This window comes from Fragaria vesca, linkage group LG5 (assembly GCF_000184155.1).
Source record: "Fragaria vesca subsp. vesca linkage group LG5, FraVesHawaii_1.0, whole genome shotgun sequence".
Classification (NCBI taxonomy): domain Eukaryota; kingdom Viridiplantae; phylum Streptophyta; class Magnoliopsida; order Rosales; family Rosaceae; genus Fragaria; species Fragaria vesca.
In genome coordinates, this window is record NC_020495.1 from 28,917,429 (window position 1) to 28,929,505 (window position 12,077).

The following is a 12,077-nucleotide window of genomic DNA, read 5'->3' on the forward strand; positions in this document are numbered from 1 at the left end:
GAGAGAGAGAGAGAGTTTGTTTGATCGTGGAGAGTCGGAGAGAGAGGGTGTAATTAATGCGAAGGGTATAATTGTTATTTCGCGTTAAAACAATGGAATGGGCTAGCTACTCAATACTTTTTTCATTTAAATGAGCTTTAAAATCCCTGTTTTTGACTAAATGGTAATTTTCCCTAATAAGTATATATATATTTCTTGTTTATTATTCACAATTTTTTGATTATATATTTTTGTTTCCTGTTATTATAATGTACAACATAGACAAGAGCTGAATGCAATTAGGGAGAGGGTCACCTCTTTATATGAGAGGCATTTTTGATTTTTTTGAGTTTGTGCGTCTACATAATCCTCCAGATAAAGTTATTCACATGTCTATGCAACAAATGTCTCAATCGGAAACCAGTAACAGACGAAGACATGTATTCTCACTTGGCACTAAACTATATTTATCCTAGTTATACCACATGGACATGGCACAACGAAAATCAAGTTTAAATGCCTACACTTGCAGAAATTCAAGCACAACATAATCAGCAGGCAGAATCTTCCAATGCTAGTTACGGGGACTTTGTTGTGATGAACATCTTAAACGATGTCTTCCCGTTCGCCAGCTCAGGATATCAGGAAAATGTTGTTTATGACAACGCCCCTGACACCTTCCCTAATGTCTCCCATGTTGACTGCAACAGTGATTATGATTAGTACAACATGCTTCTACGGCAAGTACAAACCCCATTGTATCCTAGTAGTGAGCATCCTGTGTTGGGTACCTTCATGAAGCAAATAAAGATAAAAAACAAGCGGGGAAAGACTAACGCATGTTTTGATAAGGATATTGCACTTATGAAGGAAGTGCTTCTCAAAGGTAATAGTTGTCCGAAAAATTTCGATCAGGTAAAAAGCATGTTGGCTGACCTCGATTTTGATCACCAGAAAATAGACGCTTGCATCAATGACTGCATCTTGTATTACAAAGAAAACAAAGATGAAGTTGAGTGCCTACACTGTTATGAGCCAAGGTATAAAGCTTCCATTTCATCTAAACAGAAAAACCCGCTCATTCCTAGGAAGGTTCTTCGTTACTTCCCTTTGGGTCCTCGTTTGCAGCGTCTGTACATGTCTTCACATACGGCCAAACATATGAGATGGCACCAGGCAAGGCACCAAGGAGAGGAGAGGATAGATTCAGATAATCTCACACACCCCGCAAACAGGGAGGTTTGGAAGCACTTTAACCGTTCTTTTCCCGAATTTGCTGAAGACTGTCGAAATGTCAGACTCGGACTTGCAATAGACGGATTCAATCCTACTGGAAACATGAATTTGTCTTATGTCTTATAGCATTTGGCTTGTAATAGTATTTCCGTACAATCTACCTCTCAACATGTGTATGAGGAATGAGTACAATTTTCTTACGGTTATGGTTCCAGGGTCGTATTCTCTAGGAAAGTGCTTGGATGTGTACATGAGACCATTAATTGACGAGCTGGAGGAGTTATGGGAAAATGGAATCCCAACTTTTGACAGGCATGGTCAAACTTCATTCATGATGAAAGCAGCTGTTATTTGGACCATCAATGATTTTCCAGCTTACGGGATGTTGTCTGGCCAACAAACTCAGGGGTACAAGGCTTGCCCGGTATGCTTAGATGACATCAATTCTAGTTGCCACGCCGACAAAATTTGTTTCTTGGGATCTCGTAGATGGCTTGACGAGGATCACGAGTGGCAGTGGGATGCTGAGGCATTTGATGGGACTGAGGAGCATAATCCGAAACCCCCAGGGAGGTCTAGTGAGTGGATTTTGGAGAGGCTTAATGAGCATTGGTTCAGATATTTGAGCACCAGTAAAGAAGTAACCGACTTGAATCCTCCCACGCCTGATGAGTTTAAGTATTGGACGCATAAAAATGTATTCTTTGAATTGTCTTACTGGTCGACGTTGAAAATCAGACACACCTTGGACGTCATGCACATAGAGAAGAATGTTTGTGACAGCGTTCTTGGAACAATTCTGAATCTCAAAGATAAGAACAAGGACACCCCCAAAGCCCGTGTTGATCTTAAGAAAATGGGTATACGCCCTAAGCTATGGCTAGTAGAGAACAAAAAAACAAAAAAGCCATAATGCCTCAAGCAGGCTACACAGTCCATCCTCAGAAGAAGGCAGAAGTGTTTCAGTGGCTTCATGACGTTAAGTATCCTCATGGGTATGCAATGAATATCTCTCGATGTGTTAAGACAGGGGAAAATAAGATTACTGGGTTGAAGACAAATGACTGTCATGTTTTGCTGCAACGTCTTCTTCCCGTGTTGATTAGACCGTATTTGTAGAGTGATGTGGTTGACACGTTAGTGGCTTTGTCCAAGTTCTTTCAGAGGATATGTGCTAAAGAGCTTAAAAAGTCTGATGTTCGGTCATTGCAAGAAGACATTGTGTACATCATGTGCAAGCTGGAGAGGATCTTTCCCCCAACTTTCTTTGACATCATGATTCACCTCATGATCCACCTTCCCGAACAAGTGTTGCTTACTGATCCGGTACAGTATACCTGGTGCTATCCAAATGAGAGGTATGCACTAATTTTCTAATTAATCATCCTTTCAAATTAAGATAATTTTTTAAAATATTTATTGTAAGAGAAAAAATATTTGTTTTGTAGGCGACTGAGGGATTTCAAGAAGTCGAACAAAAACAAACGTTTCCCTGAAGGGTCGATCACGGCGGCATACATTCAGGCTGAGTGCGTAACTTACTGCAGCACATATCTCAATGATGAAGACACAATGGGAGAATCATCTGGAGCGGGTAGTAGCTAATTCAATCTATTAGTTGTTTCAAACGATGTTCAACCGTATGACAGGTTAAGTAATTCTGAAAGATTAAGTAATTCAGAGATCAAAGAGGCTCATTGGTCTGTCCTTCAACAGTGCGACGAAACCGAGCGGTACTTGAAGTCCCGTTTGGAAAGGCAGGATGGTAACAAAGCTATTCACAAGAAAGATTTTCCTGATTACTTCTCTATTCGGGTACCTTCTATCTCTCTATGATGTTACATAAATTAAATATATGTTGCTTTTTGATGTTACAGAATGTAACAACATCCCTAATAAAATTGTTACAGATGATGCACATTCAACAGCATTTTCCTGCTTCTTACGACCCAGAGTTGCACTTGTTGGCTGGAGGACCCCAAAGCCATAGAGTTCGTGCTAAATGTTTGTGAACGGTGTTAAGTTTGTGACGTCAGAATGAGATGAAGGCCATGTCACCCAAAACAATGGAGTCATGGTTGAGGGTGTGGATTTCAACTACTACGGGGTTCTTGTCAATGTCATCGAACTAATCTACGGCAAGGGTATGCCAGTCGTGTTGTTTAAGTGCAAATGGTTCAATACTGATCGAACCAGACGAAGGAGTACAATTCTGGATCCTGGCTTGTTATCAGTGGACTCAAACAGTGTATGGTATGAGAATGAGCCGTTTATTCTTGCCACCATGGCAAAATAAGTGTTTTGTCTTGATGATCCGACTATAGGTGAGGGTTGGAAAGTGGTGCAGGTGATGTCACATAGGAATATTTGGAGTGCAGCTACACTGGGAGGGGATGATAAGTGCAGGCCCAGTGAACCAACAAGTGATCAACCGAATGAATCATATCAAGAGGAATCTCCATATGTAGTGTCACACCCTAATTTAATTTTCGAAGGATAAATTTTCAAAAATTTGGGCATGATAAAACTCAAAATCTTAATATCCCAAAACTTGCTCAACAACTCCCAAACTAAAATCAAACACTGGAAATATAAATGTCATCAAACTCATCAACCGAGTTAAACATTACAACTCCTTAATTACAACAACTTCAAAAGTCAAGTAACAAAAAGTAGCTCACATGAGCTTAAAAACAAATGCCATGATATACAAAACAAGTACATCGCCTAAAACCCAGCTCCTAAGCCACTGCCTTAACCCTGCTGATCATCACCTGCAGGTCTAACCCCTACACCATAAATTGGTGCACCGGGTTGTAAACAACAAACCCGGTAAGCTTAAAAAGCTCGTATAAGTAACTCTCAAAATAAAATTCAACCATTCCAACATCACATAAGATAAAACTGGAAATTCCTGCATTAATAACTTAGTTCAGAAATCACCTAAAAGCAAGAGAATTCAAAAGAAATAATTAAGAGAACACAACAATTCAAAATCACTAAAAATCATAAATGAATCCTGCAAAAAGCGTAGTTCAGGATTCCACTAAAAATCACACAAATAAAAATAAAGAATCTCCTGCATTAAACATAGTTCAAGAGATACTTAAAACAAAGAATTTAAATGACAACAATAAAGAACATCACACAAATCATTTCTCCACTCTTACTTATGAATTCGTCAACATTTAGTCGTCCCCCATAAGTAACCAAACAAACGCGTACTCATGGGTTCGTCAACACTTAGTCATCCCCCATGAAGTACTGACAGACAGACTAGAGCTCTATACTAACCGTAACCAATCACCCAGCCAAGGCTTGGTTCCCGGTCCACCACGAAGGTTCCTAATCTAATGCACACAATCACCACTAAAGCACACATCCACAACTAATGCACACAATCACCACTAAGGCACCATTCCACAACGAATACACACAATCACCACTAAGACATCATTCCACAACGAATGCACACAATCACCACTAAGACACCAATAATTACATCAATAGAACCAAAAATATTAAGACCACAAAAACCTTAAAAATAATCATTTAAATAGGAAAACTTGATTTCTCTTACCTATGAGCCGTTAGCGATCAAGCTCATATATTTTAAAACAAAACAAAAACATAACTTTTTCAAATTATAATCATCATAATCATCATCCTAATCATTATCATCATCATCATCATCAAATCATCATCGTAATCATCATCATCATCAACATCAAAATCATCATCATAATCATCATCATCATAATTATAATAATTGGTCCCAAAACAAACTTTGGTGAGATTTTACTCACCTTTAACTCTCGCTGCGTCTTCACACACAACAAGAACAAGCATAACACCAACTTCGCTAATCACCGCTAGATAGCACAAAACAACTTAGTGACCAACAAAACAAGTGATTACCATTTACACTAACTAGTTGCGACCAAGACATTTCACTCTTGGACCTAGACCCTAACTTAACCCAAAGACTTGTCCCTTGAGAACAAGCTTTCCCCGAGACCTCTCAAGATTCACAGAAAAGTTGACACACCCACATCATATATACAACAACAATATCCTAAATTTCTAGAAAGATCAATAAAAATAGGACACAAGGTCGAGACCAAAAGAAGGTCACTCACCAACCAAATTCGATACACAACCAAGATAGCAATAGCAACATACCCAAATTTCCAGAAGATTAAATAAGGAAAAACCCAATCAAATCAGTAAAGCAGTCATTCACAATGACACAACTAGCTAACACAGCAACTAACCCAATCACACTGTCCGGACGCGCTCCCACGCGCCGCCACAAGCGGCGGCGACGAGTGAGCCCAACGCGCCTCCACCAACTTCAAAATTTAGGGAAACTCACAACATGAAACTTGTAGAACACATCAAATGGAACAGTTTTCATACTTGTGGCCAAAGCCAATTCGGCCGGAAAGAGGCCGGAAACGTCACTGGAAAGAAACAAGGAGCACTTTGAACTCAAAACCTCAACGCTTCGAATTGGGCTTCAAGGCTAGTATCATCATGCTTAGAAGAACAAGAACTTCCAGAAATGGGTAGCCTCAAACCTCGATGTCGCCGGAATCGGTCAGAGCTTCACCGACGGCGGTAGCAGTAACTTGCGGGCCTTGCTGCGCCGTGCACAGTGCTCCATAGGGTGTGAGGCTGGTATGAAGAGAAAGAGGGGAGTGAGAGCTTTTCAACGATACCAAGCACGCCCAAATCCGTCGCCGGATGGCCGAGTTTTGGCCGGAAGAAGTTTAAGGGTGAAAATGAAGACGGGAGACAGAGAGAGAGAGAAACTGAAATGGGGCTGCTGCAATTTAAGGTTTTTAAAAATAACCCACACACATTTTTCTACTTATACACATTTCCAAAACCGGAAACTAACTTCCATTGACCATAACTTTCTCATACGACATCCGTTTTACGCGTGCCGCGTGTCTACGAACTCGTATCGCCAAACTCTACAACTTTCATGAAAGAAGTTTTCGAAAATAACTTACAGATAAAAAGTCAACTCTTGACCCTTCAAAATAAAGCATTTTCAACAAAGAAATCTCTCAAACACCTCTGCTCTTTCTTCGAACCTCAAAATACACTAACTTCTAACTCGAAAAATTCCCAAATAATATTAGAAACTAATATAAAAAATCCGGGGTATTACATGTAGTTCCCGATACTGAGAATATTCTTGTCAACAACCAACACGTTCCGGCTATCATAGGTTACATTCCAATTACACCATCTGAAGTGAACTCTCTACAACGCAACCCCAATCATGATGACGACGGCTTCATAGATGACGAATACATAGAGGATGATAAGTATTCTGACCAAATTGAGGAAGATTATAACTCGGACGACTCAGATTATGATGAGTACGATTAATTATATAAGCATTAATATTGTGGATTTCACACCGGTCTAATCTACTTGTATTAATTTGGCATAACTTCGGATATGTATTTTTAAATTTGTAACCACGTACGTACGTACGTACGTCCAACCATTAATTATTCATGCAAATTTTCATTTTTCTACATGTGTAATTTTAAAAATACATATGTATGCTTTTTTAAGTACGAATATACTTACGTGGAGTTACAGTTCAGTTTAGTTTGAAAAGTTACACGAAAATGCTCGGATGTAAATATTATAAAATGTCCAAAATTTTTAAAAATACACTTAGTCGACGGAACTTGAAGAATTCGTTGCCTTAGTACTTCAAAGGCGATGGACAGTGGACTTTCCGTCTCTTAGGATCCCCAAAATATTAGGCGGGTAAATAAAACCAAGGCGACGGAAAGTGGACTTGCCTTATGTTACTTAGGCGACGGAAATTAAATAAGTCGTCGGCTTGGTAAAACCAAGGCGACGGAAAGTGGTCTTTTCCGTCGCCTAGGATCCCGAAATATTAAGCGAGTAAATTTTGCGTCTTTTTTTTCCGGAAATTTCATATTACTTAGGAGACGAATACGTGTCTTAGGCGACGAAACTTATTCGTCGGATAAGATAAAATCAATACTAACTACCTCGCGCAATCCACAATCCCTAAATTCACACCCACAATTCCCAAATCCCACCAAAGCTGTGCCACCGCCACCAGAGCTGCGCCACTGCCTCGCGCCACCAGACCCCATCCACTCATCGGCAACCGATTCAAGTGAGCGCATCCACCCACCTCCTCCACTCATCGCCACCACATCCACCCGCCGCTCTGATCTCACTGCTCTCACCTTCTCACCACCGCTCATTTTTCAGGTCCGTATTCTCTCTCTTCTCAGATTGATCTTGCTTGTAACTTCTTAATCGTATCTGAATTCATTTGTGGTTAAATCTCATACATTAGGATTAGGAATATAAGAGGAGTGAACAAAGTGTAGCTAGGTTGATGTATTTGGAATTATGATTGATGTTTTTGAAGGTAAAAATGGCTAGCTAGGAGTTTTTTTTTAAGCTGCCTACTGGCTCTTATGCTTTAGAAGTAGTGCTTGAACATGTGAAGGAGAAATGCAAGAGTTTCTGTGGGTTGAATGTGTGTGATGACGATATAGGGAAGAAGGCGGCATTGGCTATTGTCAAGTTTGTGCCAAAGATTAAGTACTTATGGTTGAGGAGGGCGAGAATTGGTAGGCAGGGTCTTATTACTTTATTGCAAGGCTGCAAGGATCTTGAACTCTTGGATGTTAGGGAGTGTTGTGGTTTCGATGAGGAGGATGAGGAAATAGCTAAGCTTGCTGCTAGTATTCTTAAGTTTATGTGTGAGGGTTCTAGAGTTGGACAGGAAGGAGGAGGGCACAGGGTCTTGTATGGATACCGTTTTGGAGGGCGACGACTGTTGTATGTTGGAGGAGGACGAAGAGTCTTGAATGTCCAACAAGGAGGAGAACGAGTTGTGATGATATTAGAGCCTTTAGAGGACAGAGCATGAGTGTGGTGAGGGTAAGGAGGGCAGATTTCATGTTGATGATGAACTATCGACCTGTTATTGTTATGTGTACCAACTGAATTTGTTAATTATCCAAATACACTTCATATCAGACTTGCCTCAGGCCTCAGAGTTTTTTTTTTTTTTAAATTAAATTTTAAAAAAAAAAAATTAGTTTTAGTACTTACTAATAACCAAAAATGTTTGCTCATACCAATATCTCATTGTATCTTCTGCTTACGTTAATCATAGCTTTTGTTAATATACCAATATACACTTCACATCAGACTTGCCTCAGTCCTGGGTGCCTTTTTTTTTTTTTTAATTATCCAAAAAAATTACCAATATCACATTGTATCTTCTGCTTAAGTGGCTCACAGCTTTTGTTAGTGTTTCTATCTCCCCAATGCATCAAGTCTAAAAAAAAAAGAAGTGAAGAAAGACAAGTGGTTTGATCAACCTGTATGCTTTTGTATGGACTATTTTTCCATAATCTTTATCTATTACTCACTCATTTACTAACAATTGTGTGTTATTCATGTGCAAGATATGGTGATCATGAGGAAGAGGAAGGACCAAGCCAATAAGGCCAGTGCTTTGATGGAGTCAATACAGCAGAGCGTCGGCTCAGCTAGCAGTAGCAGCCATCCTACCCCGATACCGGCTGGGACAGTACCACCAAGGGCTCCCCCCTTGATCGTGCGGCCCCCTACAGTTGACAGTAGTTCAACGAGATCTCCATCGGCGTCTGCAACCGCACCCGAATCTATAAAACGCATCGTTGGCAGCTCTCGAATCAAAGTTAGAAGCCCGACAGGTAAGTGTATTAATTTACTGCCCCTAGTAAACTTCTACTAGGGGTCAATAAACTTGCAGTACAACATGTCTCTTTCTTTTTCATGCCAATTACACATAACAGATACCCTAATAAACAACTTTATTGCCCCCTAGTAAACCTAGTTAAAGTTTACTGCCCCCTAGTAAACTTCTACTAGGGGTCAGTAAACTTGCAGTACAACGGTACAATATGTCTCTTTCATTTTCATGCCAATTACACACAACAGATACCCTAATAAACAACTTTATTGCCCCTAGTAAACCGAGTAGAAGTTTACTGCCCCCCAGTAAACTTCTACTGGGGATCAGTAAACTTGATGAACATCTAGTCTCTTTCATTTTCATGCCAATTACACACAACATATATTCTCTTGTATATTAAGTATCCTAATGTATTTTCACATGTTAATTGTAGCTCCGGCCTCAAAAAAGAAGCGGGGTTTATGTTCTGGAAAGAAGGCAAAGGATATCGTTCAACAAACGGAGCAGAAGATCAAGCTGGAGTATTGCCCCTGTGTAAAAGGCTCTAGCATGAAGGGGATAAACAACTTGGTGGCACATGATATCGGTTGCGCCATACGGAGTCTGGTGGGAATGAGGGCAAGGACATTCTACGACCTTGATCAGGCCGAGAAGTGGAAGGTGTGGAATGCCATGTCGGTAAGTAACTGAAAAGTATTTGAAAAGTAAATTTACTTAATTACATTTGTTGGATATATATATATATATATATATGATTGCTTATATAATTGGAAGGCATGAACTGACTGAATTGACATCTCTCTGTTGATAAAATTTCATATCTAAGGATATGTTTGCATAAGACTCAGTTTTCTTATAAAGTGAAAATGTTATGGATATGTGTAAAGTATGATTAAATGTGTGTAAAGTATTGTGTGTTGATATGAATTGAAAGATGTGTTTTGTGACAGTAATTGGGTGTATTAATTTTTTTTTTTTTTCTAGTTCTTAACATGGGAATTTTTTTTTATTTCTTACTTAGCCGAAATACGAGTGGGATGAAAATAATGAGCCAATGTTCAATTGGATATTGAAGAGGGCACAGGAGAGGTACAAGGACTAGAAGTACCAGTGTCACAAAGCTTATCAATTGGAAGGGCCCTTTGGCATGCCTTCAGATTTCATTGGGAGAGAAGACCAGTAGGAGTTTCTATGCCAGCACTTCGAGTCAGATGCGTTGAAGGTGATTTTTTTAATTACCTTCATTGTTTCCCTTGTATTTTATTATTAGCTTATTCAATACCATAGCATATTTGATTTATATATTGACTATGTCTTATATATACTACGTTGTTTAATTGACTGATCAACACCATATTTGGTATTACTATGGATATTAATTGGTTTTGAGAACAGTGGCTTAGCAAGACACTTTGTTAACAGGGGTCATATTTACATGTATAATTATGTATTTATAACATGTATAGTTATATATTTATAAATTGAAATGTGAAATGTGTAAGATGTTAGAACTAATCTATTTAATATTTTTTCGTGTATTAGAGATTCTCCTTGGCAAACAAGCGGAACCGTGGGGAGAAGACTATGCACCACTACACGGGGTCTTCTCCTATCATCTACGCAATGGAGGAACTCAGAATACAAGGGGAGCAGCTTCCAATAATCAAAGGTTTTGAGAAAACCTATGTCGATCAGGGAGGGTGATGAAGTTACAACCAAGCATTATGTAAGTGTCTCTCCTTTTACTATTATGTAAGCTTATCAGTGATTAGTCAAGCATGTGTAAATCCGGCTATTGGTATATATATGATCATAAGTTGAATGAATGTCATGTTTTCCTGCTTCTTCCAAAACAAAAAAAAGTGTTATTATGTTGGACAACTAGGGAATATCTGTGACTGCTAATTTGTTGGGAATCTATGATGCAAAATGTCAAGTTTATTAGGTACACCTAACAGACAGGGAAGCTTCCCTGTTTATGATGCATTGGAAAACTTGACATTTTATTGTCAACTTCCTTGTTTATGATCAAACCAGGGCTTTAATAAATGTTTATGATCAAACCATGCATTGGAAAACTTCCCTGTCTATTATTAATAGAGGTCTATTAATACTTGCACTCTTAATACTTGCCTGTTTATGATCAGACCATGCATTAGAAAGCTTGACAGAGAAGCTTCCCTGTTTATTAGGTACACTTAACAAACTTGACATTTATTATGATGCATGGTTGATTAGGTCTATTAATAAATATCAAGTTTATTAAGCTTCCCTGTATTGTTTGATCAGGTGTACCTAATAAGTGAAGCTTCCCTATTTATTATGCAACCAGTAAACTTTATTATGGAAATGTTGAGCTGCATGTTTTATTTATTAATTGATGTATTTTAAATACAGAATGACATGGTTGATGAGGTCAATAAACGAAATGATGCATTTAAGGAACAACACCCTAACGCGACGGAGGAGGAGATTATGGAAAGTGTTCAGTCCCAACAAATTGAGGTGTTGGGTACGATACTAAAAACTCGGAAAGAAAAGGAGATCAGAGGGATGGGATGAGGAGGCGAGCGAGACTTGAGCCATTCTTCAAATGGTTCCACTTCACGTAGTCGTCCTCCTAGAGTTGATGAGCAACAACTCCAAGAGGTGCAGGAGCGCTATGAGCAAAGACTAAATGTCACATCCCGACCCTTATATTTTTACCTTATTTACTAGCGTGATTATAATAAGAATTTTACCGTCTCGATCATTGAGTAAATAGTTTAATTGGTCCCTAGAGGGGTTTCGGGGACGATTATGTGCGGAGGATTATTCGTATGAGGAAAATACGACGATGGTAAAAATAGTAAATTTTAGCTAGTAAAAGGTAATTTTTATTCGGGTATTATTTTCGGGGTGTTAAATTTTGGAATTTTGGGTTAAAAGGAGAGTTGGGTCGGCTGGGCCGAGCCCAACCCATTTCTTCTTCTTTTCCCTTTCTCTCTCTCTCCCTCCCGTTTTCTCTCTTCCCACCCGAGTTTTTTTCTCCCTCCACCCGGAAAAAAATTCGCCACCGCAGCCCGCCGCCGTCCGGCCACCAGCTGCCGCCGCTCCAGCC

General features: G+C 39.3%; 2 protein-coding genes across 2 annotated transcripts in view; one reads left to right on the plus strand and one right to left on the minus strand.

The window, feature by feature from the left end:
- Nucleotides 1-495: 495 nt before the first annotated feature.
- LOC101297159 lies at nucleotides 496-3,227 on the plus strand. Its single transcript, XM_004301941.1, has 6 exons — nucleotides 496-688; nucleotides 1,431-2,075; nucleotides 2,357-2,573; nucleotides 2,664-2,809; nucleotides 2,897-3,030; nucleotides 3,126-3,227. Exons 1-6 carry the CDS (start codon nucleotides 496-498, stop codon nucleotides 3,225-3,227), a joined length of 1,437 nt encoding a protein of 478 aa, XP_004301989.1.
- Nucleotides 3,228-11,522: 8,295 nt separating this feature from the next.
- LOC101297452 (dynamin-like protein ARC5-like) overlaps nucleotides 11,523-12,077 on the minus strand; it is a 9,409-nt gene continuing 8,854 nt past the window's right edge. The window contains exon 16 of the mRNA XM_004301942.1: nucleotides 11,523-11,597. Coding sequence (XP_004301990.1) covers nucleotides 11,523-11,597 — 75 coding nt within the window. The remainder of the gene's footprint in view (nucleotides 11,598-12,077) is intronic.